Genomic DNA, 23,506 nt, shown 5'->3' on the forward strand with positions numbered 1-23,506 from the left:
CCCCACAGTCTGCACCAACACTCGACACGCTACAAACTCCCTCTCCCTGCATCACATACTGTCTCCAATCTCCCATCCCTACCTATCCTCCCTCAAAACTCGATCGTAATCTACATCCTTGAACCCCCTTGCATAATCCCGCCAGCGCATCTGGAACGCAACCCCAACGACAGGCAGAACACTGACCAACTCGCCCAACCCAGCCCACTGCGGTGGAATCTTGACCTCGCTCCCGGGTTTGCCCAGAGCGGCGAATGCGCCGGCCGCGAGGAGGACAGCGCCTACATTGTAGACTGCACTCCAGACGAAATTCGCCACGATGCGGCGGTACGCTGCTTTGCTTATGTCGAGGAGCACGAGGATGTCAGCGAGGCGTTCGGTCATGAGGACCACGTCGGCGGCTTGCTTGGCCACGTCGTTCGCGCCGTGGGGGGAGTGCATGTGGCAGCCGACGTGTGCCTGCTTTAGGGCTACGGAGTCGTTGGTGCCGTCTCCTACGAACAGCACGATCCGGACTTGTTTCTGGCTTTCGTTGTTCTGCAGGTCGCGTACGTACTGCATCTTTCCTTCTGGTCGACATCTGCTCTTTGTACATCTCTTTGGAATGTTGAGTTCATGCGCGACAGCATCGACAGAGCCTTGCGAGTCGCCGCTTATCATGTGGACTGTGATGTTCCGCTTGTGCAGCGTGTCGATGACTCTTTCTGCATTGCGTTTGGGCGTGTCTTTCAGCTTGAAAATTGCCGCAAGTTCGCCTTGTACTGTAACACAGAGATGGCTACAATTCGACTCCTCCACAGATAGGCAGAGCCAATCCGGGTTTCCGGCCCGCACTTCGTAGCCACCAGCCCGAGTGAGCCCTACAACACCTTCACCGGGGTGGCTGGTGATGTCTAGTATCTCAGCATGGACAAGATCTGGACCCGGGCTTATGCGGGACTCCTTGGCGAGGTGAGCATAGACACCTGCCGAGATTGGATGCCTGTTGTCTTTGAGAAGACCAAGGAGGATGGACTTGATTCGGGCAGGGTCGATAGTGCCACAGTATTGGCTGTGCATGACGGAAAAGTAGCCGGTCGTAAGTGTGCCGGTCTTGTCGAAGACAACATCGGTGACATTGCGAGCCACCTCCAGCTTCTGCGGATCTCTAAAGATGATGCCGTAGCGCGCTGCTACACCTCCGGCGATGAGGACGACCATCGGCACGGCAAGCCCAATTGCACACGGGCAGGAGACGATGAGTGTTGCGATGGCGTAGGTGACGGCTTTGACGATGGCAGCCTGCCAATCATTTTTGTTGTGGACTCGGTCGATGAGAAGCCAGATCAAGAAGACAAGAGATCCAATGGCTGCTATCGCGGGCACGAACCGGCCGGCTATGCGGTCGGCCAAGGCTTGTATCTTGGGTTGCGTCAACTCTGCGCCTTCAACCATTGTTGCAATCTTGTGAACTGAGTTCTCGTGCGGCAGAGTCCTCAAAACAACTATGAGCGTGCCACTGCCGTTCAAGGTGCCTGCGAAGACACGCGAATGTACGCCTTTCGCGACGGGAATCGACTCGCCTGTGAGCATAGACTCGTCGACCTCTGATCCCCCATAGTATACATCTCCATCAGTGACGATCCGCGTGTGTGGTAATACCTTGAAGCTATCCCCATACTGAAGTAAGCGGGCATCGATTTCTTTGGTCGGCGGGTCCGCTTCTCGTTCATGACCCCATTCGACAAGGAGGGCTTTGTCTGTCTGTAGCGAACGGAAAGAAACAGATTTTGCTGCACGGTAACGCGCAAACTCATTGATGGCACGACCCAGAAGGATCAGAGTGACGAGCAAAGTTGACGTTTCGAAGAACGAGCCCGACTCCAGGGGCTTGCCGAGCACCTGGTACGCATAACACACAACGCTAAAAACATAGGCAGTTGTTGTACTGAGTGTAATCAAGAGGTCCATGTCAAGCACGTAAGAGTACCAGAGTGATCTAACAGCGCTTGGTAGGAACTCAATCCATGCGATGATTTGCACAACAGATGCTAGTATTAGGGAAGCATGAGCGTATGAGATCTTCGGGTGGTCGATGGGCGCCCATGCCAGGACCAGAACAGGGATCGTCAGGGCCAAGGCGGGTAGAAACCAGTAGAGCGCTCGTCTTGTCTGTCTTGCTCCGAGTTGGAGGCTCGGATGAGTAGGTGGTGGGGCCAGGGTTAAACCTTCGTTTCTCGCGATGTAAAAGTTGTAGATATCACGAGCGCCAATGATCGTTGCATCGTAGTGGACGCGTATCAGCTGAGGATGGCGTGCAGCCATGATGCATCGGTCGACAATCTCCTTGGCCTTTCTGCTGTCTGAGTCATCGTTAGACTTGTCGTTCAGTGGTAAGGCGTCTTTCGTCCAAAGTACAGACGAAATCCAGAACAGTGTGTGGGGGTCTGGAAGCTCTATTGCGGTGATCCCGTCGGGTCGCTTTGTGCGGTGAAAGTCGTGGGTATCTGTGTGCAAAAATTCTAGCACCTGCCCCACAGGCTTGCTGTTCTGTTTGAACGTGTATCCGGTGGCAGTGTTCAAGCGTTTAAGGACTTCCTCAACTGAGATTTGGCTGATGTCGAGATCAAACTCCAGCCTGGCCATGACAATATTGACTTGATGATCGCGGATGGCTGGAATGCGGTGCACAGCCCGGGTTATACCACCCTCGCAGCATCCGCACTTCAGGCCGTCGATATTGAGCACGAATCGTTGGTAATTTGGCGGTCCTCGTTCGACATCGATGTTGAAAACCTGGTTGCTGACGTCGCTCTGCGTACCTAATTTGTTCAGCCGTAGTGCACCATCATGGTCAGGAGATCCTGAGCAAAAACTACCGTGGGGATGCGAATGGGAATGCGATCGGTGGTGTCGACGGACGCGGATGGACGAAGGTGCATCTCCATCTCTGCTGTGGTCGGTTGGGACGAAAGTAGTGGATTCCCCGGAGACGGAAGGCGGAGGCTCAGGAAGGCTGCGCAATGCAGCGTGATTGTCGTTCTCTGGTATCCCAGCGAACCAACTCTGAGGTGGCAGTGGGAGATTCGGAAGAGGTGTGGGAGCAAATATGGGAGGCGACGACTCGGGTGTGGGTGGTGACAGCGTACGAGGTAAAGCGTGATCAGTATGGTCGGAGGAGCCTGCCATTGTCGAATCTTTTGTCACAAGAGTCGCTATGAATGGATTCTGGTATGCAGTAATATATGTGTGATTTAGCGATGACTGATGCGATGAGCGAAGATCAGGAGCAGTCGCCCTAATGGCAGCTTGTGCTCTCTTCCATGGTACCTAGATGTGCAGCTGCAAGACATGTGCTGTGGAAGTTGCGTTGCCGTAGACCTTGCTGGCAGCCGCGCGGGAGACGCCTGTTACGCCAGCTCGATGCAACCATCTATAACGAAGCACGCCGTCCCGTACAACGGTGATGAGCCAGAGATGGGCGAGGATGTGGTTCGAGGTGTGGTTTTGTCTTGGTTGTGGGGCTCTGTACACCTTAAGGAAGAAACGGCTGCCAGTGATAGCCGGGGCTTCCCTTCTGCAGAGGACACGTACGACAGCGCATGATGGCAGTTTTAACTTCACTCTCGGCGATGTATACTGATAGGAGGCGACAATGGAGTCTCGATATCTGTCTATCTATAGGGATAGTACACCAAGGAGATTGCATAGCCTGTGTCAGTGGTGCATCGCCGGTGAATGGTGGATGGTAGTGGGGCGTTGTCACGGCCGCTCGATCATTGCATAGCAAAGCACGACAGAGTCTGTGTTGATCAATATGGTTTTCTATGGACAGAGCGGGCTATGTTGGTGTTGAGGTGGGTGGGCTGGCAGCTGACAGGGACTCCACGTGAGTTCGCGATTGGTTGCGTCATCGTTCATGCAGCCGGCGCAACCTGCACGCATCCCAGCACTGTATCGATGTGAATTGCTCGCCCCGCAGTTGCTTCAGTGTTCGACTTGGGTGCGCGCCATGCGTGCTCTGTATATCACCACACATCCCCCAAGCGCGTGACACCGCCGCTGAGTCATCTTCGCAGTCGCTAGCAACCATGGCAGGCACGCGCGGGAGACTGCGCAAGACAAACGATGCGCCGGCTCCCAGGCGCTCGCTGCGCAAAAGGGACACGAAAGAGGAGGAGGATGACGGACTGCCCGATGTTTTGCGCGAGATGCTGCACGAGGACCGAGTCGCCAAGAGAGCCGCCGAAGAAGAGGACAAGAAGCCGCTGAAGAAGCGCAAGACGGCGCATATCCAGCGGACCTCGAGCCCAGCACCGCCATCACTGCCGCCCACGCTACTGCCCTATGAGCCACCACACCAGCCTGGTCGCGTGCGCCAGACAGTCGAAGACTCGGACGAATCCGACGACGACAGCGACATGGAGTGGGAAGACGCCCTGGGCGAACGTGGAGACGGTGGGGACAGCGACGACGACGACGACGGCCATGTGAAAGCGGCGCCTGAGATTGGCGATGTCTCCATCACAATCGGCGGCAGGAAGAGTGACGAAGTATCAACTAAGAAGAAAGTGCGCCGAAGGGCCATCACCTCAGTAGATCGCAAGCGCCGTCTGGACATACACAAGATGCACGTACTGTGCCTGCTGTACCACGTCCACCGTAGGAATGCCTGGTGCAATGACGCGAGGGTGCAGTCTGCGCTGCGCAGGCTCGTAGAGCCCAAGACCCTGACGAATCTCGTCCCTAACCCAGACCTCACCCAGTACTCGGCATCGAAGCGCTTCGTAGATGCTCTGAATGACTTGAAAACAATGTGGTCGAAGCGCTTCAAAGCGACTGCCCAGGGTATGTCAAAGCCAAAGTGGGCAGAGCCAGGTGCAGAAGTGCGACCCTTCTCCGACTTCGACGAGCTCGACAGCGCCATGGATAAGGACGACTTCCGCACATCTGCGCGCACATTGCAAGGCTCATGCGACGTTGGTGGGCAGCTGTTCTGTGCTCTTCTGCGTGGGATCGGCATTGAAACACGCTTGGTATGCTCTTTGCAGGAGCTGCCCTTTGCCTCCGCAGCACAGCCATCCACGCCTCAGAAGCCAGTCCAATCTTCAAAGACCATCACTGTAGACCCATACAACAAAGCTCCCGCCAGCCCGGCGCCCACGCGCACCAAAAAGCTCTCCCGACTCGAGCGCATCATGGGCGAACGCCATCCCGTGCTGAACAAAGCAGGCACTGGACCGAAGAAGCTAAAAGCCTACCACACTCCCTACCCGGTCTACTGGGTAGAAGCATTCAACTCTGCCCACCAGAAATGGATGCCCATCGATCCGCTGTCCACATTCACCGTCAACGCCCCAGAGAAGCTAGAGCCACCCTTCAGCCACACGCAGAACAGCCTGACGTATGCCATTGCCTTCGAAGATGACTGTACAGCACGCGATGTGACTCGCCGCTACGCCAAAGCCTACAACGCCAAAACGCTCAAGTTCCGCGTCGAGTCCACACCGCATGGTTCGAAATGGTGGGTGCGCACGTTAAGATATTTCACCCGACGCCTTCCCCTCCCTAGAGACGAGGCCGAAGACGCAACGCTCGCCCGCAAGGTCGCGGCAGAAGGTATACCCAAGAACGTGCAGGACTTCAAAACCCACCCTATCTACGTCCTGGAGCGGCATCTTAAACACAACGAGGTCATTCACCCACTCGACGTTGTGGGCAAAGTCAATGTCGGCAGCAGCATGAATCCACGTATGGAGCCCATTTACCGCCGCAAAAACGTACACACTGTCCGCAGCGCAGACAAGTGGTACCGCATGGGCCGAGACGTCAAGCCCGGTGAGCAGCCGCTCAAACACGCAAAACCGAAAAAGGGGCGCCTACCCTCCATTGGCCCTGACGAGCACCTTGAAGACCAGCAGGATGAGATTGGCGCAGCGCTGTATGCAGAGTTCCAGACCGAACTATACATCCCGCCGCCCGTTGTCCGCGGCAGAGTCCCCCGCAACGTCTACGGCAACCTCGATCTGTATGTGCCCTCGATGTGTCCGCCCGGCGGCGAGCACATCCGGCACAAACTGGCTTCAAAAGCAGCTCGCATGCTGCAAGTCGACTTCGCCGACGCCGTCACGGGATTCTCGTTCAAAGGCCGCCACGGCACAGCTATCGTCCAGGGCTGTGTTGTCGCTGCCGAGTACGCTGACGCAGTTACCACGACTATCGAGGGCATTGAGTACCTGCAGGAGCAGGCTGAGGTGGATGCTCGGCGGGCCGAGACGTTGCGTTTGTGGCGACGGTTCTATCTTGGCTTACGAATCGCTCAGAGAGTCAACGCGATCGAGATTGACGGCGAAAGGGGGGACGTCATCGACGTGCAGGCCTCGATCAACCACGCTGAACAGCAGCGGCAGGCCGATCAGATGGCTGGCGGTTTTCTCGCTGAGGATGCTGCATTCGTAGAACCGAGTCGGCCGGCTAAACCGGATATCGACTTTGGCGGCGGCTTTGTCCCCGACGACGAAGACGTCGACGAAGGAGGCGGCTTCATCCCCACCAACGACAGCAAATCAGGCAGCGACCTCGACCTCGGCGGGCCAAGTCTCAACCGCCAAGAATCCTTCGGCAGCGTGATCCTCGAGTCTCAAGAACTGCGACCACGCAAACGAAGCAGTTTCGGCGAGGCATACCTCTCCTCTACTCCCTCTCCACCCCGAAGCCGCAAGGAAGGAAGCGAGGACGAAGACGAGGAGAGCGAGTGGGAAGACCCAGCTGGCTTCCAGCAGCTGCGCCACAAGCAAAGTCCCGTCCCTGGCCCTGCCGCCGAACTGCCGGAGCGTGTTGCCGCCAACGAAGAAGGAGAAGACTCGGGCGCGGGCTTCTTCCTCCCGCCCACAGCGACGGACACGCACGCAGCCGTGCACAACGCCGTTGCGCCAGAGGAGGAGGAGCTCCAGCACGCTGCGGCCGGCGTAGAGGATATAGTGACTGTCAAACCTGAGGTCGCGGTGTCGACTACGCAGGAGCCAGCGCATGAAACAGAGGTTAACGCGCCGGCATCCTCGTCTTCAGACGCTGGCTCCCTTCCTCTCGAGGACCCGGAGGATGAGGATGCGGAGCCGGTTTGGCTATAACACCACCTAGCGATCTATATATCGTTTTGTATACATTCACATATTTATATATACACACACTACATGTGATACGTCATCCCATCTCGCCTCATACCATCCCAACCCATTCCACCCGTCCTAGCCTCAGCCAACACGTACACGCCACAGACCTGAGCCAATACCCAACCTCGCCCGCACGTCGTACTGCGCATCCTCCATCCTCGATCCCAGCACGTTACGCTACAACACCACAACGCGCCGGCCCCGACGCCATCGTCCCCAACACGAGCCAGCGAGAATTCGCGGCTCCACGAGCCCTCGCTGTTGAGTCTTGAGAGTCAGAGTGTAGATACCCACTCTCTCCACCAGCTGCTCTCACGTGTAGCGGTCTTGTACCACCTGGCTTTCACGCCGCGAGTCCAGGCCAGTGCAGCACATCCACCACGCTTAAAACGCATGCACGCGATGGCATGGATATACAAGAACCTGCAGAGTATAGCGCGCAGAGGGGAGATTGTTCTAGTGGTGCTATACTTCTGTTGGCGTGTGTAAGAAGGAGGGGATAGGGTATTAGTGTAATAGGTTAGGCCTGGTAGGTTGTTCGGCCTGCCGCCTTGCCACGGCATATTCTTTACTACCTCCTTACTGCTAGTCTTAGGACTTAGATAACCTCTAATACAGAGATTCTAGCTTTACCTAATGTTAAAGATATAGTTAGGCCTCTATATAAAGGTTCTTAAATACTAGAAGACCTCTGTAGAAAGATCCCTCTTTATTAAAGAAGTAGGATATAATAGAATAGCTTTAAGTTGTTAGGACACAGCTCTGCTTACTATGCTATGCATGCTAAAAAGATATTAATACTTACTTAGAAAGTAAGCGCGTAGCTAGAACAGTACTTAATACTGTACTAGGTTGGATATTAACGCTGCTACATACTAGAGGCTATGAGCCTAACACTTACTTTATTACTACTAGAAGAGTAAGATAAAAAAATAGCTTAGAATAGAAAAGAGTGTTTTATATTATTATCTCTCTATATACTAATACTATACTATACTATAATTTTATTTTACCTAACTACTTGCTATAAGCACAAGTCTGCTTACATAATAACCTTGTTTAAGACATTGCGCTTAAGCTCCTTATAGGGCAGACAAACGCAGTTCTAAAGCCTTACTTTATTACTACTTGATACTCTATTAGACTATTACTACTAGAAGAGTAAGACAAAAAATAGCTTAGAATAGAAAAGGGTATTTTTATATTATTCTCTCTCTATATACTAATACTATACTATACTATAATTTTGTTTTACCTAAGTACTTACTATAGGCACACAATTACTTACATAATAACCTTGTTTAAGACATTACGCTTAAGCTCCTTATAGGGTAGACAAACGCAGTTCTAAAGCCTTACTTTATTACTACTGGATACTCTATTACTACTAGAAGAATAAGACAAAACAATAGCTTAGAATAGAAAAGGGTATTTTATATTATTCTTTCTCTATATACTAATACTATACTATACTATAATTTTGTTTTACCTAACTACTTGCTATAAGCACAAGTCTGCTTACATAATAACCTTGTTTAAGACATCGCGCTTAAGCTCCTTATAGGGAAGACTACGGTGGTAAAAGGGTAGGGGTTAGGTAGGGGTAGGGTACATCACGTGATGTACCCCTACCCTACCCTACCCCTACCCACGCTAATTCCATGCTAAGAGGGTAGGGGTAGGGTAGGGTCCACATAGGGTAGGGGTAGGGGTAGGGTAGAGTCCACATGGGGTAGGGGTAGGAGTAGGGTAGGGTCCACATGGGGTACAGGTAGGGGTTAGGTAGGGGTTAGGTAGGGGTTGGGTAGGGGTTGGGTAGGGTAGGTGTCAGCGTCCAACTCTTTACCTAAAGCAGTTATTGCAAAACTTTGTACTACAAAAATGTAGAGCAAGACAAGCGCTTTCAAACGGTCCATATACCGTGAGATTCCGATCAAAACTGGTGGAGCTAGAGCAGTTCTTACGTAGGCCTACACTGTAACAACCTAGGACTTACACAACAACTGCTGTAACTCTACCAGTTTTAATCAGAATCTCACAGAATTTAGACTGTTTAAAAGCGCTTGTTTTGCTCTACATTTCTGTCGTACATAGTTTTGCAATAACTGCTTTAGTTAAAGAGTTAGACGCTGACACCTACAGGCCCTACTTAGGCCTACCTCTTCCCTACAGACCCTACCCCAAACCCTACCCTACCCTACCCCTACCCCTGGTCCGTGCGGACCATACCCTACCCCTACCCCACGCTAGAGGTACCCCTACCCTACCCCTACCCTATGTGGACCCTACCCCTACCCTACCCCTACCCCTGGTCCGTGCGGACCGTACCCAACCCCTACCCAACCCCAGGGTACCCCCTACCCTTTTGCCAGCGTAGGGAAGACAAACGCAGTTCTAAAGCCTTACTTTATTACTACTAGATACTCTATTAGACTATTACTACTAGAAGAGTAAGACAAAAAAATAGCTTAGAATAGAAAAGGGTGTTTTTGTATTATTCTTTCTCTGTATGCTGCGCTATGCTATAATTTTGTTTTGCCTAACTACTCGCTACAAGCACAAGTCTGCTTACATGATGACCTCGTTTGAGACATCGCGCTTGAGCTCCTTGTAGGGCAGACAAACGCAGTTCTGAACCCTTACCTCGTCGCCGACAGCGCAGTCCTTGCCGAGGATGGTGATGCTCTGGACCTTGACGCCGTTGCGGACGATGCTGGTCGAGTGCGAGGTGACGGGGAGGGCGGTGCCCTCGACGCGCGCCCACGCGCCGACCTTGCTGTGCCACCCGATGATGCTGTACATGACGCACGCGTCGTGCTTGATCTCGCTGTCCTCGAGCACGATGGCTTCCTTGACGCGGACGCCAGCGCCGATGCTGACGCGCGGGCCAATGGACACGTTGGGGCCCAGCTTCGCGGTCGGGTCGACGTGGGCCGAGGGGTGGATGTAGACGGGCGGGATGATGTTGGCCGAGGGCGCGGCGAGCTCCTCGGAGCCCGTCTGGAAGGCCTTGAGCAGGTAGAGGGCGTTTGCGGGCACGGCGGAGCCGGCCGTCTTGATCTGGCGCCAGAAGTCCTTTGTCTCGAGGACGAAGAACTGGCGCGAGTCGGCAACGTCGGACAGGACGTCCTGCTCGAGGCGGATGACGAGGTTGGCCTTGTCCTCGTCGTCGTCGTCGCCCTGGTAGAAGGACGAGTCGAGGTTCTCGGACGAGGGGTAGGACAGCAGGCGCGGGCGCTCGGTGCGGCGCTTGATGGCGGAGCGGATGGCGGGGAAGATGCACTCTGTGGAGAAGAGGTAGACGCCGCAGTTGATGAGGTTGGAGATGTGCGACTCGGGCTTCTCGACGTAGTGCAGCACGCGCTTGGTGTGGGCGTCGGAGACGATGCAGCCGAAGTTCGAGGCCGACTCGGTGGCGACGCGGGTGCCCAGCATGACGGCCTCGGCGTCCTTGTCGTCGAACAGGCGCAGCATCTCCTGCAGCGGGAACGACGAGCAGATGTCGGCGTTGAGCACAAACAGCTTCTCGGGCCGGCCCTTGAGGATGACGTCGCGGAAGTGGTAGAGGCCGCCGGCGGTGCCCAGCGCCTGGTACTCGCGCAGGTACTTGACGCTCAGCTGCGGCCACGTGCTGGAGACGGTGTTGATGAAGGGCTGGAAGACCGACTCCTCGTAGTAGCCGACGATGAAGACCTCCTTGATCTCAGGCACCGCGGCGACGGCGCGGAAGCAGTGCTCGATGATGGGGTGGCCGGCGACGGGGAACAGTGGCTGCGGGGTCAGTCGCGGACGCTCGGGGGGCGGGGCGCGCGGTACGCACCTTGGGCAGCTCCATGGACAGAGGCCTGAACCGCGTGCCGCGCGACGGGCCGCCGACCTGCAGTGGTGAGCATGTGGGTGCGTGGGTGCGTGGGTGCGTGGGTGCGTGGGTGCGTGGGTGCGCGGAGGCTCAGAGGCTCAGAGGCTCAGAGGCTCAGAGGCTCAGAGGCTCAAAAGGTACCTACCAGGATCACCGCCTTGGTGGAGCCGCTGTTGCGCGACGGGCTCTTGGAGCGCATGGCCAGGGACGGGGGCTGCAGGCTCATCTTGCGGCTGCTGTGGGTGAGGACTGCGGTAGCCCAAGTCTCAAGAGGAGGAGTGGGTGTACGCTGGGGGAGGGCAGTTGCTATCTGGCCCCAAGGGGGACGTTGGACCCTGAATCGCCTTGACGTGGGGCGGTGCGCACAGGCGTCATGTCATGTGAAGGCGGCTGCACCACCTGTGTCACCCACGACAGCTCACCTTTGGTAGCAACAAGGGACGTAGCAACAAGGGACGTAGCAACAAGGGACATAGCAACATGAGACATAGCAACATGAGACATAGCAAAATGAGACGTAGCAACAAGAGACGTAGCAACAAGAGACAGTGGATAGTGGAACACGCTCGTCACTTCTACCAATCCGTCCGCTTGCTGTAGTAGAAATTACTAAACACCTTGGTGAGCAGATGCTCGCCATACGTGCTCCCCTCGTGCATGCTCGGCCGGCCACTCCTCCGCACACACGCATCCAGCGGCTTGACCACGGCGTCGAAATTCGGCTCGAAGAAAAAAGGAACGGAGACCCTGCCGCCTCCACCTCGCCCGTGCGCTTCCCCCCCTCCCCTGTGCAGAACCCTGTGCATCGTGCTCTTCCACAGCCCGTTCGTCCACCGCTCAATCATGTCGCCGATGTTGACGACGAAGGCGCCGGGGAGGGGGTCGGCGGGCAACCAGGTGCCGTCTTTGAGCTGCACCTGTAGAGCGCCAGGCGTGGGGTCTGTGAGGAGGAGGGTGACGCAACCGTAGTCTGTGTGTGCGCCGCAGGAGAACTGGCTTGGATCGTCGTTGTCGTCGTTGTCGTCGTTGTCGTCGGTGGTGGGCCTGGCAGAGGGAGGCAGAGGCGGGTAGTTGATCATGCGCATGACCCAGAAGCTGTCGTTGCAGTGTCTAGCGAACACGTCCTCGTCTTCTTTTTCTGCATCGCCATCTGCATCCGCATGGCCATGGTGGTCGGCAGATCCAAGCTCAAGCGCAACACCCATCGCCCTGACCAGCGCCCTACCGACCTCCGTCACGCTCGTGATGTACTCCTCATACACCCCTCTCAGCTGTTTCGGCTCCTCGGGCCACAAGTTCGGCCCTTGAAGCGTCTTCCTCACCCTCCCAGCATCCCCCTCCTCCTCCTCCTCCTCCTCCTCTCCGCCCCACGGCCGGTAGAAATCAATCGCCTCCTGCAAGTCCTGCAGCCCCCCAGTAACATTCTCCCCAAGCCCCTGATACCCCCTCGCGCCATCGCCGCCCTCGGGCCCACCGGCATCGAAGCGCTTCATCCGATTCTTCTCTTCCAGCGGGCGCGCAAAGAAGGCCCGCGCCAAGTCGATGACCTGATCCAGCGTAGACGTCGGGATGCCGTGGCCGGTGAGGTAGAAGAATCCGTAGTTGACGCACGCGGCGTTGATGGCTTGCGCCGTCGCAGTGCGGCACGGCTGGGTCGAGTGGCCGTCGAGAAAGGCTGAGATGTCGATGATGGGGAGTCCGGATTCTTGGGCTGCCGCAATGGGCCGCGTGTATCTCTCGCTGCTGGCCACCGCGGGCGTGGGCGTGTGTCGGCTTCGGGCTGTGCTGAGCGCGTCCGACATGTCGTGTGTGGCCATGGTGATGGTGGGGTTTGGGTTCCTGCTCTTGCTTTGATGCCCCGCCTTGCTGTCTGTCTGTCCCGCGGTGGGATTCCCTGGATATCGGAATCCCTCTTGTTGCTCTAGTTGATTTGTGAACGGTTCCCTTCCTAGAGCCAATGGGAGCGTTGTGTTTGGTTGGTGTTGTGCACACACTGGAGGGAGAGGGTGTAGGAGGCTCGGTTATTCCTGCCTATTCAGGAAGGTCATCATGGACTCGTCTGCAAGGATACACGGGCATAGTAATGAGCACAACGCGATGCTAGGAAGCATCGCGACATCACAGACTCTCACGAGGCAAGGTGTCCTGTGCGATGGGGCGTCCCATTCCCCCAGAGTAATACAAGGATTCGTCTGCATGATTGCGTGGCTTGACTGCATCAACCGAGTGCGAATAGGACGTTTTGCACGCAAGTGAGTACTGCCTCGCGCTCACACTCAGCCGTCCAAAAGCTCCACCTCGACACCCTGCGCAAACTGCACCTTCAATTCCCCATCCCCACCCTCTTTCGTCGGCCTAGCTACGTATCCGCCAACACGGACACTCCAGCCCTCCTCGTCAGCAAAGAACCAGTTCACCTCTCTCAAGGGGACCGCCTCTTCCTTTCCATCCTCGGCCTTGACAATCCAATAGACCCACAGGCTCTTGCCCAGGACGTCCTTTTCGCGCCTCGCCTCGAGGGTAGCAGTTGGCTGGCTGTCGTTGCCCGCAAAGGACGGAATGGGCACCACGCTCCAGTCGGCCCAGGCGTCACAGCCAACGGTGCTGATGTACGGTTTGCTGTAGTACCATTCGATGCCTGTTTTCAGCCATTTGGTCTTGTCGTCGGGAACACCTTCTTTGGTCAGGTGCAGCAGCAGGCCTGCTTGGTCGTATTGGCGGAGCTCGGTGGCAGGAGGCAGGGCGAATGTGAGACGGGCGCGCTGGAAGGAGGAGAGCTTGTGGGTGGGCAGGATGGAGGGGTGGGTGGGTGCATTGAAGGCGTTGTGGGAGGGGGGCTTGCGCCAGATGTCTGTGCCGGGTGGGGAGGAGAGGGTGAAGGGCTCCCGGTTGGTTGTGGTAGTGTTGGGCGAAGACATGGTCGTGATGACCGAGGTGAGCACAGGGGAGAAAGCGAAGAGATGGGAATGGTGTGGGGGGAGAAGATGGGTGAGGGCATGGCTGGTACTTATACGTCGGTGTAGGCAGTCGTTGGATCCGATGGATTAGCAAGACGGGTCAAGGTCGGAAGCACCAGCCAGCTCAGGCATGGTTTCTTCCTGGAGGTCATGGTTCACGGTTATGGATGCACAGCAACGGCGAGGCGGACAGCCACTCCGGCGGCACGTCGTGATGAAGTGAGGGGCCGTTCTTGGCGAGAAAGTGCGAAATGCAGACGGCTCTGGGCTAGGGCTGCGAGGGTGGAGTGGTGCAAGTAGAATCGTACAGGTAGCGTAGTATGTGGAGTGGTGCGTGGGACATGTCAGGTGTTGACGCGACTCCAACATGTGGTGCTGGACAGAAGGCATGATCGACGCTGGCCTTGGCTGACGGAGCGGGGAAATGCGAGCTTCTTGCGCCGACTTGCGGCCAATCAGAGGGGTCGGGATGTGCTGAGTCATCATTTCATGTTCATGTTAATGTTCTTGTTCATGTTCGTGCCGGAGCTAGCGGTGGTGGTACATGGTGATTGATTCAGGTATTTACAAACGGCCGGGCTCTCGTCTCGTTTTCTACTTCTTCTGCTCGCCCTCCTTGGGCGGCTCCGGCTTGGGTGTAGGCAGCTTGAACTGCGCTGGGTCAGGGGTTGCACTGGCGAGGGTGGCATGGGACTCACGTTTTCGGGAGTGGTGTCCTGACCAGGGCCGACCTGCTCCCACGCGGCCGAACCGCCACGGAAGTTGCGGAAAGCCTGGGTCATCTCGAGGGGCTCGACGACGATGCGCTTCTTCTCCTCGTCGTAGCGGATCTCGGTGTAGCCGGTCATGGGGAAGTCCTTGCGCAGGGGGTGGCCGTCGAAGCCGTAGTCGGTCATGATGCGGCGGAGGTCCGGGTGGCCGACGAAGAAGACGCCAAACAGATCGTAGACCTCGCGCTCGTACCAGTTGGCGCCGTCGTAGAGGTCGCAGAGCGAGGGGACGGGGGTGGCCTCGTCGGCGTACGTCTTGACGCGCAGGCGGGCGTTGTGGCGGATGGAGAGCATGTTGTAGACGACCTCGAAGCGCTGGTCCTTGGTGGGGTAGTCGACGGCGGTGATGTCTGAGATCTGCGTGTACTCGGCCGCCGTGTGGTTCTTGAGGAAGGAGAAGACGGGGAGGACGGCGGCGGGGGGGATGTAGATGGTGAGCTCGTCCTTCCAGACGGAGAATCTGGCGCGGTCAGCCACGGAAGGGCGTCAGGGGGCCGGGCGGGACGCACTGCTGGATGTACTTGGGCAGACACGACATGAGGTAGTTGCCGTAGGTGTGCAGGGCGTCGCCCTTTGCGCGCAGGGCGTCGACGGGGTTGACGAGGGCGCGCTTGAGCGGCTCGGGCGGGTTGCGCGGGGCGTACTGCACGTGTCAGTCAGTCAGCTCGAGGGCGTGTGCGGGCGCTGCGGGCGCTGCGGGCGATGCATTGAGCGTACGCGCATGTTGGGCGTCTCCGTGTTCCCGCCTGCGATCTCCTTGGCCCGCAGCGCGGTGGCGGAGAAGGCGCGGGCGGCCGTCGAGCGGGCGGCCGAGGCCAATGGCCGGCTGACAGCGAGCCGCAGTGCCATTGTGCGTGTGCGTGTCGAGGCGGAGGGGGGCGGGTGATTGGGCGGGCGATTGGGGTGAGGGCGGAGGGCGAGGGCGGAGGGCGAGGGCGGAGGGCGAGGGCGTCGACGTCGAGGGTCCAAGTGGCCGCCGACGAGCATCCCGACGTTCTTGTTCTTGTTCTCGCGGCAGAGCGGGCCCGAGCGCCCTGTTAGCGGACAGAGGTTGCAGCGGCGTGCTGCGTGTGCTCTCCTCTCCAGCGCGCTCCCATCCACCAGCCAGTTCCCGCCCGAGCCGTCGCAGCAGTCCAGCGCCTCTCGTTCCTTCCTCGACACGGCCGGCGTTTGTTTGCCTCTGTTGTGTTGCCTCTGTTGTGTTGCCTCTGTTGTCTTGCCACATCCACATCCACATCCAGACACATGCACATCCAGACACATCCACACCCAGACACATCCACATCCACACCCATCCACACCCATCCACACCCACCTCCACACACACAGCCACACCCATACACACACGCCCACCTGCTGCACGCCTCTCGCCCATCGCACGTCGTCGCGCCTCGACATCTCACACCCACCCACCCACCATGTCCCGCCTCCAGTACGACCAGTTCGTCGACGACGACGAGGACGAGTGCTGCCCGCTCTGCGTCGAGGAGTTCGACCTGTCGGACAGAAACTTTCGCCCGTGTCCCTGCGGCTACCAAGTACGCCCGCCCTGACGACCCCCCCTCGGCTCGAGGCGCTGCGCTGACCGCCCCTCCCCCAGATCTGCCAGTTCTGCTACAACAACATCAAGACGACGATGAACGGGCTGTGTCCCGCCTGTCGCCGTCCCTACGACGACTCGACGATTGAGTTCAAGAACATCACCCCCGAAGAGTGCGTCCCCCGTGTCTCCCAGCCTCGCCCCCGCTCCCGCTAACCCGCGCAGGATGGCCAAGCACAAGCAGCAGATTGCCCAAAAGGCCAAGAAGAACGCCCAGATACGGCAGAAGGAGGCGCAAAAGGCAGAGGCCGACTCGCTCAGCCGCAAGCACCTCGCCGGCCTGCGCGTCGTCCAGAAGAACCTCGTCTACGTGACCGGCCTGACGCCCACGATACGCGAGGACCGCCTGCTCGACACCCTGCGCGGGCCCGACTACTTTGGCCAGTACGGCAAGATCATCAAGATCGTCGTCAGCAAGGCCCGCGAGAACGCCCAGCACCAGCAGTCGGTCGGCGTCTACGTCACCTTTGCCCGCAAGGAGGACGCCGAGGCCTGCATCACCGCCGTCGATGGCTCGCAGAACGGCGACCGCGTCCTGAGGTGCGTCGTCTCCCCTCGCCCCTCTACTCACTCGCTGTCCAGCCTGCTCACAGTCCCTGCAGGGCCCAGTATGGCACCACCAAATACTGCTCCGCCTACCTGCGCGGCGAGCAGTGCAACAACCGCAACTGCATGTTCCTGCACGAACCGGGCGAAGACAACGAGAGCTTCACCCGCCAAGACCTGTCCATGATGAACTCGATCCAAACCCAGCAGCCTGCGCAATCCTCCAGCTCCCGCTCCGCACCGCCCGCCCACCCGGGCCCTCCCGTCTCCGCCGCCTCTACTGCCACCGCCACCGCCTCCACTGCCACCGCCACCGCCTCCACCGCCGCCGCCGCCGCTGCGCCCATGAGTCGACAGCAGAGCAACGAAGGCTCGAGTCCGACGCAAGACGCACCGGGCTTGCCAGCGACCGCAGGCTGGGCCAGCAAAGCAGCCCTCGAGCGCCGCGCGAGTCGCTCCACCATTGCATCGCATCCCAGCCCCATGGTGCCAAACGCCACGCCTGCGCAAGCTTCGAAAGCACAAACCCCCGCGCCAAAGAAGGAGGAGCCCCCCAAGGTAGAAGAGGCACCAAAGCCCAAGACCAGGAAGGAGGAAAAGAAGGAGGAACGCAAAAAGGAAAAGGCAAAAGAAAAGGCTGCCCAAGCATCCAAGTCTGCCAGCCCTCAATCGGCATCCGAGTCGGCACCAAAACTCGTCAAACCAAGTGCGGCTGGTTTCGAGGGTCTTCTCAAAGTCATCTGCAACGACGACTTCAAGTTCATCTTCTCCAACGCCGGCTTCTCCGAGGAGGATTTCAAGGCGATTGTCGAGTTTCCCCAACTTCTGGATCCCAATGGCGGCGCCAAGCGACGTGCGGCGAGGGAAAGGGAGCAGGAACTCGTCAAGAAGCAGCGCGAAGCCGAAGCCGAGGCCGAGGCCAAAGCGGCTGCCCAACCCCAACCGGCTCCTGTTGCCGAGCCCGAGGAGAACGAGGCAACGGCTGGAGGCAGCCTTCAGCTGGGCGGCGAGCCCGAGGGAGGCCATGAACCAGTCGCGAGTCACCAGAACCAGCACGCCATTGCTCCTCCCGGTCAGCAAGGGTTTGGCGGCAACTTGTTCGGCAACACGTCTCTGGCCGAAGACTTCAGCAGCCTTGGCTTGAACAACCGTGCCTTGACACCCGCGCAGCAGCAGCAACTTCTGCTTTCCAACTTCAAGTCAGGCCCTCAGTCCGCCGGCCTCCTCTCCAACCTGCAGAACAGTCAGAACCAACAAAACCTCGCAGCCAATGCTCCCGGTCACGCAAGGCATACCTCCCGCTTCAGCTTTGCCAACGACGGCGCCTCTGCTTCCGCCAACGTTCAACCTGTCGCCAGCCAAAAGATCATGAACCAGCAAAACTCCATGATGCCAAAGAGTGCAACCCAATTCAACCAGATGCCGCAGCACCAAGCGTTGGGCGGCCAGTTCTTCACAAACGTCCAAGGACCGCCTCCTGGCCTGAAGCCCACGGGCACGCCCCCGGTCGGCGGCACCAACATGTTTGCGCAAGGTCATGGTTTTGCCACGGGCGGGCTGCCCTACGGCGCAAACGCAGCCGGTCGAAACACCAACGAGCTGTACCAGGACCTGCTCCGCAACAGAAACATGGACGGTGGTGGTGCTAGGACGGCGGATTCTGGTAAGCGTGAGTCAATGTTTCCTTCTTTCCTCAGTCAACACCCTTCGGCTTCTACGTCCCCTGCCCCTGGCCTGCTGAACTTCCCCTATGGACCCTCGCCTGGCGCTTACCAGGACTCTGGTTCGCAGAAATCTAAGAAGAAGGGCAAGAAGCATCGCCACGCCAACACAACCTCCTCTGGAGGAGGTGGCATGGCAGACATGCAAGACCCGAGCATCTTACAGGCGAGGCTACACCAGGCGAACATGGCTGGTCAGGGCCCGTATGGCCAGGGTCAGAATGGCTTTTCTTCCCTTTACGCGAACAACAATAACTTCGGCGGCGCCGGACGGTGGTAGACCTTTCGCTTCTTTCACATAATTCGTCGGCCGCTGGGTCAGATATACCGTCTTGACACTTTTCAGTGGCCATGGCTGCACGGCGTTTGGGGGCTTTTTTTTTTTTTTCCTTTTTTTTTCCTTTTTTTTTGCGGCACTGCATCGGCACACCAACGAGTGCAAGGGCACTGAGTTGCCCGGCGTTAATCAACAGCCAGCCAGGGGCACAGGTAATTTGGCTTTGGCGTGATTTCATGGATTTTCAATACCTTCGCATCTTGTTCATGTCTTTCTTTACCTGGGCGGAATGTGCTGCTTTATCACACGCCTGGGTCAGCTTCTCTCGTCATCTTCGTCCTTAGCCATCGCATGTACGTAAAGTCCCCTTCCTGCCGCTGTCTAGTCGGCATGCTTACTTTCTAATAGAAAGATGGCTTCCTTACTCTTCTTCCGCCTTTGAAGTGACGAAGATGCTCGAGAGAACTAGCCTTGCAACATGATGTACTTAACTGCTTGCCGGCGCTGTACTGCTACCTTTCGCTGCCTTGCCACCGCCGTTTTTGTTGCTCCGTTGTTGTGCAAGCTTTAACCGGACAGTTGCTGACCCTATGCACAGTAGGCACGACATTCGCCGATGAGGACCAGGCTACGCTCGAGGTCGACGCTCTTGTCAACGATGACGAGAACGAGCCTGTGCGGCCTCCTCCGAGCCTCCCGCTCGCTGGACAGTTTTTCGAACAACCTCGTCGATCAACGCCATCCATTCCACCTGGATTCACTGCCCCTGCGATCCCCCGGGCCATAGCTGAGGAAGTAGCCTCACGCCCCGGCTCTCGCCCAGGTTCGCGTCCCATGTCGCGAACCACGTCTTCTACCATCGTGCCCGCAGTTCCCGTTGTGCCCGTCACACCCATCAAAGCCGAAACACCTGCAAAAGCAAAGAAGGGGAAGCAGGCCGCCAAAGCAGCAGAAGCAGTGGATGCTGCACCGGCAGCCACAAGAGTGGTACCTGCAACGCCAACGAAATCGCCAAGCAAGGCCCCAGTCGCAAAGGCACAGACTACAACGAGCACCCCAACGAAGACGGTAGAGGTGGCTGCGAAGAAGCCAGAGAAGAATTCCACGCCAGACACACCTGTCAAGGCCACGGTGAAGAGCAAGGCAGCCAGCAAGAAGACCGAGAAGGCTGAAAAACCAGCAAGCACCGCCGAGGACAACAGCCCAAAGTTGCCCGACAAAGAGAGTGCAGATGCTCCGATTGGTACTGGAGCGCCCAACGCAAACACCAAACGACAGCCCCCGGGCAAAATTGATATTCCAACGACCAAGAATGTCGAGAAGGAGCCTACGCCTGCAACGATCCCGAAGAAAGGGGAGTCACCAATGAAGAACGTGCGCGCGCTTCCTCCAACCTCATCTCCCTCGGTGCCTGCAAGTCCCGCCGTAACGGCAGCTCCATCTCCTATCAAGCACACGGCCGCCCCGCGAACACTGCGACTGGTTTCCACCCCCAAGGCAGAGACTCCGCCGGCTGTCGTTACGCCAACACCTCCACTGCCTCATATTCCTACCGTGGACAAGTTGAGGTCCAGGCAGGCCAGCATTGCGTCCTTGAACCAGCCGGGCACGCCAGCAAGCGAGCCAATCTCCGATACTGCCTCGATGACATCAGGCATGATTTCTAGGGCTAGCTCTCCGCCTCCTCCAAGCACTATTGTCGGCTCGGCTCCGGTGAGGAAGATGACGAAAGCGCAAGCCAAGAAGAACAGACAGGAGCGCAAACGACAGGAAGAGGAGACCACGGCAGCGGACGAGAAGTCTGATGTCGAAGTCGTCCAAGCTCCAATCATCGGCCGTAAGAAGAAAGCCAAGAAGCCATCCACCACCCCGAAACCAGTCGCTGCTATGGCTTCTGCCATGGCTGCTGCAAAGAGTCAGCCTGCTTCGCCCAAGTCTGCTACCGTGGAGGATGAGCTGGTGGAGACACCAACTGTGGCATCGGTCAAAGCACAGCCTACCAGGAATTCTGCAAGTGCCACGCCTGAGCCTGAAGTCGTCTCAGAAGAACAAAGAGATAGGCGAGAGCCGAGTGCACAGTCCGTTCTCAACGACCTGCAGAAGACTGGCGAAATTCTCGTATCGGCTCTTGAGTTCTTCAAGCCTCTCTCTTCGACCCTGACACACGGCTCACGATCGAATCCATCCGGCCATCCGACATCCCCACCCGACCTCAAGATCCACTTTGCGGAAGCCGACCTCGACGCTCTTGCCAAGAAGAAGCCCATCCGCCTTGGCGGCCATGGAGACAAGCCCGACTCACGCACTCTCATCACCCCGAACGGCAAGTTCTTCTGGGGCCTCTCGCACGAGCTCGAAGAGAAGGCCCTGTCGCTGGAATCCCAAATCGAGCAACTTGCCGGACAGGCGCGCTTCCACCCATCCTCGCGCTCAAACACACACTACAACCCCCCTTACTCGCCCACATCCGACGTTCTTCCCGCCATCGCCACAGCCCTCAAAGAAGCCGGCAAGAAACTCAGCCCAGGTTCCCCCACGAGCAACCGAAAACTCGACCCAGCAACCTACTCGCACACCCTCTCCCAAGTCCACCCCAACGACCTCCCACCCGCAACCCTCTCTCCTCCCCCAGCCCAGCAGCAAACCCCCGCAGACGCAGGCGCCTACCTCAACCAGTTTGTACTCCCGCGCACCGACAACCCGCCGCCCAACCAGTCGCGCTCGGAAATGGCAGCCGTCGGCGGCGCCCCAGGGTCCGGCACGCGATCCATCTCGGTAGCGACGCACCAGTTCGAGAAAGCCGCGCGTGCCGTCATCGAGGGTGGTGCGGTAGGGAGTACCGAGATCGACGGCCTGGGCAGCATGGTGGGAGATCGCAGTGGAGGTGTCTTCGTGCGGGGGTTGGAGAGTCTCGTCGGTGCCGGGTTGGGTGTGGGTGGGAATGGGAATAAGAATGGCAATGAGGGGCGCGAAGCTTTGGACGCTAGGCTCGACGTGCAAGGTCTCTTTGGCCGGTTCGAGATGGGCCCTGGGAACGAGTTGAGGAGTGTGAGTGGTGGCCTCGGAGGAAGTGTCGGTCATGGCAATGGTTACAGTACCGCGACATCGGCAAGCAGCAGAGGCAGCGTTCTCAGCCTCGAGGAAGCGGAAACTGCCATGCTGAGCGCGCGGCGCGAACACGAGGTTCTGGAACGCAAGCTCGCGGCGCTGATGAAGAAGAATAGAAAACTCGCTGTTGGGGGAGCGCGGTGAGGGGGTTAGTTGGTTGGTGGTAGGATGGTGATTGGATGGATGGGCGTAGTGTAGTGCAGCGTAGAATTAGGCAACCCAAGCCAGAGATGAAGATATTGCTCATTAGAAATGACGCTATTGCTGTTCCTCTCTAGGCAATTGGTATTCATCCATCCATCCACCCACCCAATCCGCTCATTCGAAATCTCACCTATGATTGTCCATGTCGTGCGAGATCTCATGCCTGTATGATTTCCAGTCCCCCTCCTCCTCCTCCTCCTTCTCCTCCTTCTCCTCCTTCTCCTCCTTCTCCTCCTTCTCCTCCTTCTCCTCCTTCTCCTCCTTCTCCTCCTTCTCCTCCTTCTCCTCCTTCTCCTCCTTCTCCTCCTTCTCTCCCCCACATCCCATCTACTCCGCCCAAACACACACCCCCTAACCTCCTCTACTCTACTCTACTAACCCCCCTATCTCTCCTTCCCTACACACCTACGCTGTGCACAACTCGCCTGTAGCTATCTACTAATGCTCCTGCATACGCAGCACCTAGAATTTCCTTCTATTTACCCCCTTAATTTCTCTTTAGGCAATTAGTATCTATCTATATATCTATCTATATCTCTATCTATATATCTATCTATATATCTATCTATCTATCTATCTATCTATCTATCTACCTATCTATCTATCTACCTATCTATCTATCTATCTATCTATCTATCTATCTATCTATCTATCTATCTACCTATCTATATGTCTATCTATCTATCTATCTATCTATCTATCTACCCACCTAATCTGCTTATTTAAAATCTTGCCTATAATTGTCTATGTTGTGCAAGATCTCATGCCTGTATGATTTTTAGTCCCCCTCCTCCTCCTCCTTCTCCTCCTTCTCTCCCCCACATCCCATCTACTCCGCCCAAACACACCCCCCTGACCTCCTCCACTCCACTCCACTAACCCCCCTATCTTTCCTTCCCTACAGACCCATGCTGTGCACAACTTGCCTGTGGCTATCTACCTATCCTCCTGCATACACAGCACCTAGAATTTCCTTCTATTTACCCCCTTAATTTCTCTTTAGGCAATTAGTATCTATCTATATATCTATCTATATATCTATCTATCTATCTATCTATCTATCTACCTATCTATCTATCTATCTATCTATCTATCTATCTATCTATCTATCTACCTATCTATATGTCTATCTATCTATCTATCTATCTATCTATCTACCCACCTAATCTGCTTATTTAAAATCTTGCCTATAATTGTCTATGTTGTGCAAGATCTCATGCCTGTATGATTTTTAGTCCCCCTCCTCCTCCTCCTCCTTCTCCTCCTTCTCTCCCCTGCATCCCATCTACTCCGCCCAAACACACCCCCCCTAA

General features: G+C 56.9%; 7 protein-coding genes across 7 annotated transcripts, besides 31 other annotated features; 2 read left to right on the plus strand and 5 right to left on the minus strand.

Annotated features, from left to right (window-relative positions):
* Window positions 1-78: 78 nt before the first annotated feature.
* On the minus strand, window positions 79-3,168 carry EKO05_0005602 (P-type Cu(2+) transporter; the record flags this gene model as incomplete). Its single annotated transcript, XM_038945769.1, has 1 exon — window positions 79-3,168. One exon carries the CDS (start codon window positions 3,166-3,168, stop codon window positions 79-81), a length of 3,090 nt encoding a protein of 1,029 aa, XP_038798616.1.
* Window positions 3,169-4,070: 902 nt separating this feature from the next.
* EKO05_0005603 (uncharacterized protein) lies at window positions 4,071-7,109 on the plus strand (the record flags this gene model as incomplete). The annotated part of the gene is made up of 1 exon (XM_038945770.1): window positions 4,071-7,109. The coding sequence occupies one exon, from the start codon at window positions 4,071-4,073 to the stop codon at window positions 7,107-7,109; it is 3,039 nt and encodes a 1,012-aa protein (XP_038798617.1).
* Window positions 4,448-4,464: a tandem repeat.
* A 74-nt stretch (window positions 7,110-7,183) lies between the features above and the next one.
* Window positions 7,184-7,227: a tandem repeat.
* Window positions 7,228-7,902: 675 nt separating this feature from the next.
* Window positions 7,903-8,035: a dispersed repeat.
* Window positions 7,911-7,937: a tandem repeat.
* A 28-nt stretch (window positions 8,036-8,063) lies between the features above and the next one.
* Window positions 8,064-8,103: a tandem repeat.
* Window positions 8,104-8,108: 5 nt separating this feature from the next.
* Window positions 8,109-8,163: a tandem repeat.
* A 188-nt stretch (window positions 8,164-8,351) lies between these two features.
* Window positions 8,352-8,394: a tandem repeat.
* Window positions 8,395-8,777: 383 nt separating this feature from the next.
* Window positions 8,778-8,807: a tandem repeat.
* A 43-nt stretch (window positions 8,808-8,850) lies between these two features.
* Window positions 8,851-9,291: a dispersed repeat.
* Window positions 8,988-9,402: a dispersed repeat.
* Window positions 9,324-9,461: a tandem repeat.
* Window positions 9,405-9,492: a dispersed repeat.
* A 227-nt stretch (window positions 9,493-9,719) lies between these two features.
* EKO05_0005604 (Mannose-1-phosphate guanylyltransferase) lies at window positions 9,720-11,236 on the minus strand (the record flags this gene model as incomplete). The annotated part of the gene is made up of 3 exons (XM_038939652.1): window positions 9,720-10,922; window positions 10,972-11,028; window positions 11,156-11,236. 3 exons carry the CDS (start codon window positions 11,234-11,236, stop codon window positions 9,720-9,722), a joined length of 1,341 nt encoding a protein of 446 aa, XP_038798618.1.
* Window positions 10,311-10,329: a tandem repeat.
* Window positions 11,045-11,093: a tandem repeat.
* Window positions 11,096-11,143: a tandem repeat.
* A 349-nt stretch (window positions 11,237-11,585) lies between the features above and the next one.
* On the minus strand, window positions 11,586-12,827 carry EKO05_0005605 (uncharacterized protein; the record flags this gene model as incomplete). The annotated part of the gene is made up of 1 exon (XM_038945771.1): window positions 11,586-12,827. The coding sequence occupies one exon, from the start codon at window positions 12,825-12,827 to the stop codon at window positions 11,586-11,588; it is 1,242 nt and encodes a 413-aa protein (XP_038798619.1).
* Window positions 12,013-12,045: a tandem repeat.
* Window positions 12,347-12,371: a tandem repeat.
* A 459-nt stretch (window positions 12,828-13,286) lies between the features above and the next one.
* EKO05_0005606 (uncharacterized protein) lies at window positions 13,287-13,928 on the minus strand (the record flags this gene model as incomplete). The annotated part of the gene is made up of 1 exon (XM_038945772.1): window positions 13,287-13,928. One exon carries the CDS (start codon window positions 13,926-13,928, stop codon window positions 13,287-13,289), a length of 642 nt encoding a protein of 213 aa, XP_038798620.1.
* Window positions 13,791-13,822: a tandem repeat.
* A 521-nt stretch (window positions 13,929-14,449) lies between the features above and the next one.
* Window positions 14,450-14,489: a tandem repeat.
* Window positions 14,490-14,561: 72 nt separating this feature from the next.
* EKO05_0005607 (uncharacterized protein) lies at window positions 14,562-15,724 on the minus strand (the record flags this gene model as incomplete). The annotated part of the gene is made up of 4 exons (XM_038939871.1): window positions 14,562-14,618; window positions 14,666-15,197; window positions 15,247-15,380; window positions 15,455-15,724. The coding sequence occupies 4 exons, from the start codon at window positions 15,722-15,724 to the stop codon at window positions 14,562-14,564; spliced, it is 993 nt and encodes a 330-aa protein (XP_038798621.1).
* Window positions 15,643-15,688: a tandem repeat.
* A 232-nt stretch (window positions 15,725-15,956) lies between the features above and the next one.
* Window positions 15,957-16,081: a tandem repeat.
* Window positions 16,082-16,155: 74 nt separating this feature from the next.
* On the plus strand, window positions 16,156-22,133 carry EKO05_0005608 (RING-type E3 ubiquitin transferase; the record flags this gene model as incomplete). The annotated part of the gene is made up of 5 exons (XM_038939660.2): window positions 16,156-16,275; window positions 16,338-16,450; window positions 16,503-16,877; window positions 16,940-18,552; window positions 19,480-22,133. 5 exons carry the CDS (start codon window positions 16,156-16,158, stop codon window positions 22,131-22,133), a joined length of 4,875 nt encoding a protein of 1,624 aa, XP_038798622.2.
* Window positions 17,113-17,159: a tandem repeat.
* Window positions 17,776-17,828: a tandem repeat.
* Window positions 18,979-19,014: a tandem repeat.
* A 3-nt stretch (window positions 22,134-22,136) lies between the features above and the next one.
* Window positions 22,137-22,176: a tandem repeat.
* Window positions 22,177-22,276: 100 nt separating this feature from the next.
* Window positions 22,277-22,305: a tandem repeat.
* Window positions 22,306-22,376: 71 nt separating this feature from the next.
* Window positions 22,377-22,505: a tandem repeat.
* A 198-nt stretch (window positions 22,506-22,703) lies between these two features.
* Window positions 22,704-22,897: a tandem repeat.
* A 78-nt stretch (window positions 22,898-22,975) lies between these two features.
* Window positions 22,976-23,032: a tandem repeat.
* Window positions 23,033-23,204: 172 nt separating this feature from the next.
* Window positions 23,205-23,350: a tandem repeat.
* Window positions 23,351-23,428: 78 nt separating this feature from the next.
* Window positions 23,429-23,488: a tandem repeat.
* The last annotated feature ends 18 nt before the right edge of the window (window positions 23,489-23,506 follow it).

The sequence above is a fragment of the Ascochyta rabiei genome, chromosome 9 (assembly GCF_004011695.2).
Source record: "Ascochyta rabiei chromosome 9, complete sequence".
NCBI lineage: Eukaryota > Fungi > Ascomycota > Dothideomycetes > Pleosporales > Didymellaceae > Ascochyta > Ascochyta rabiei.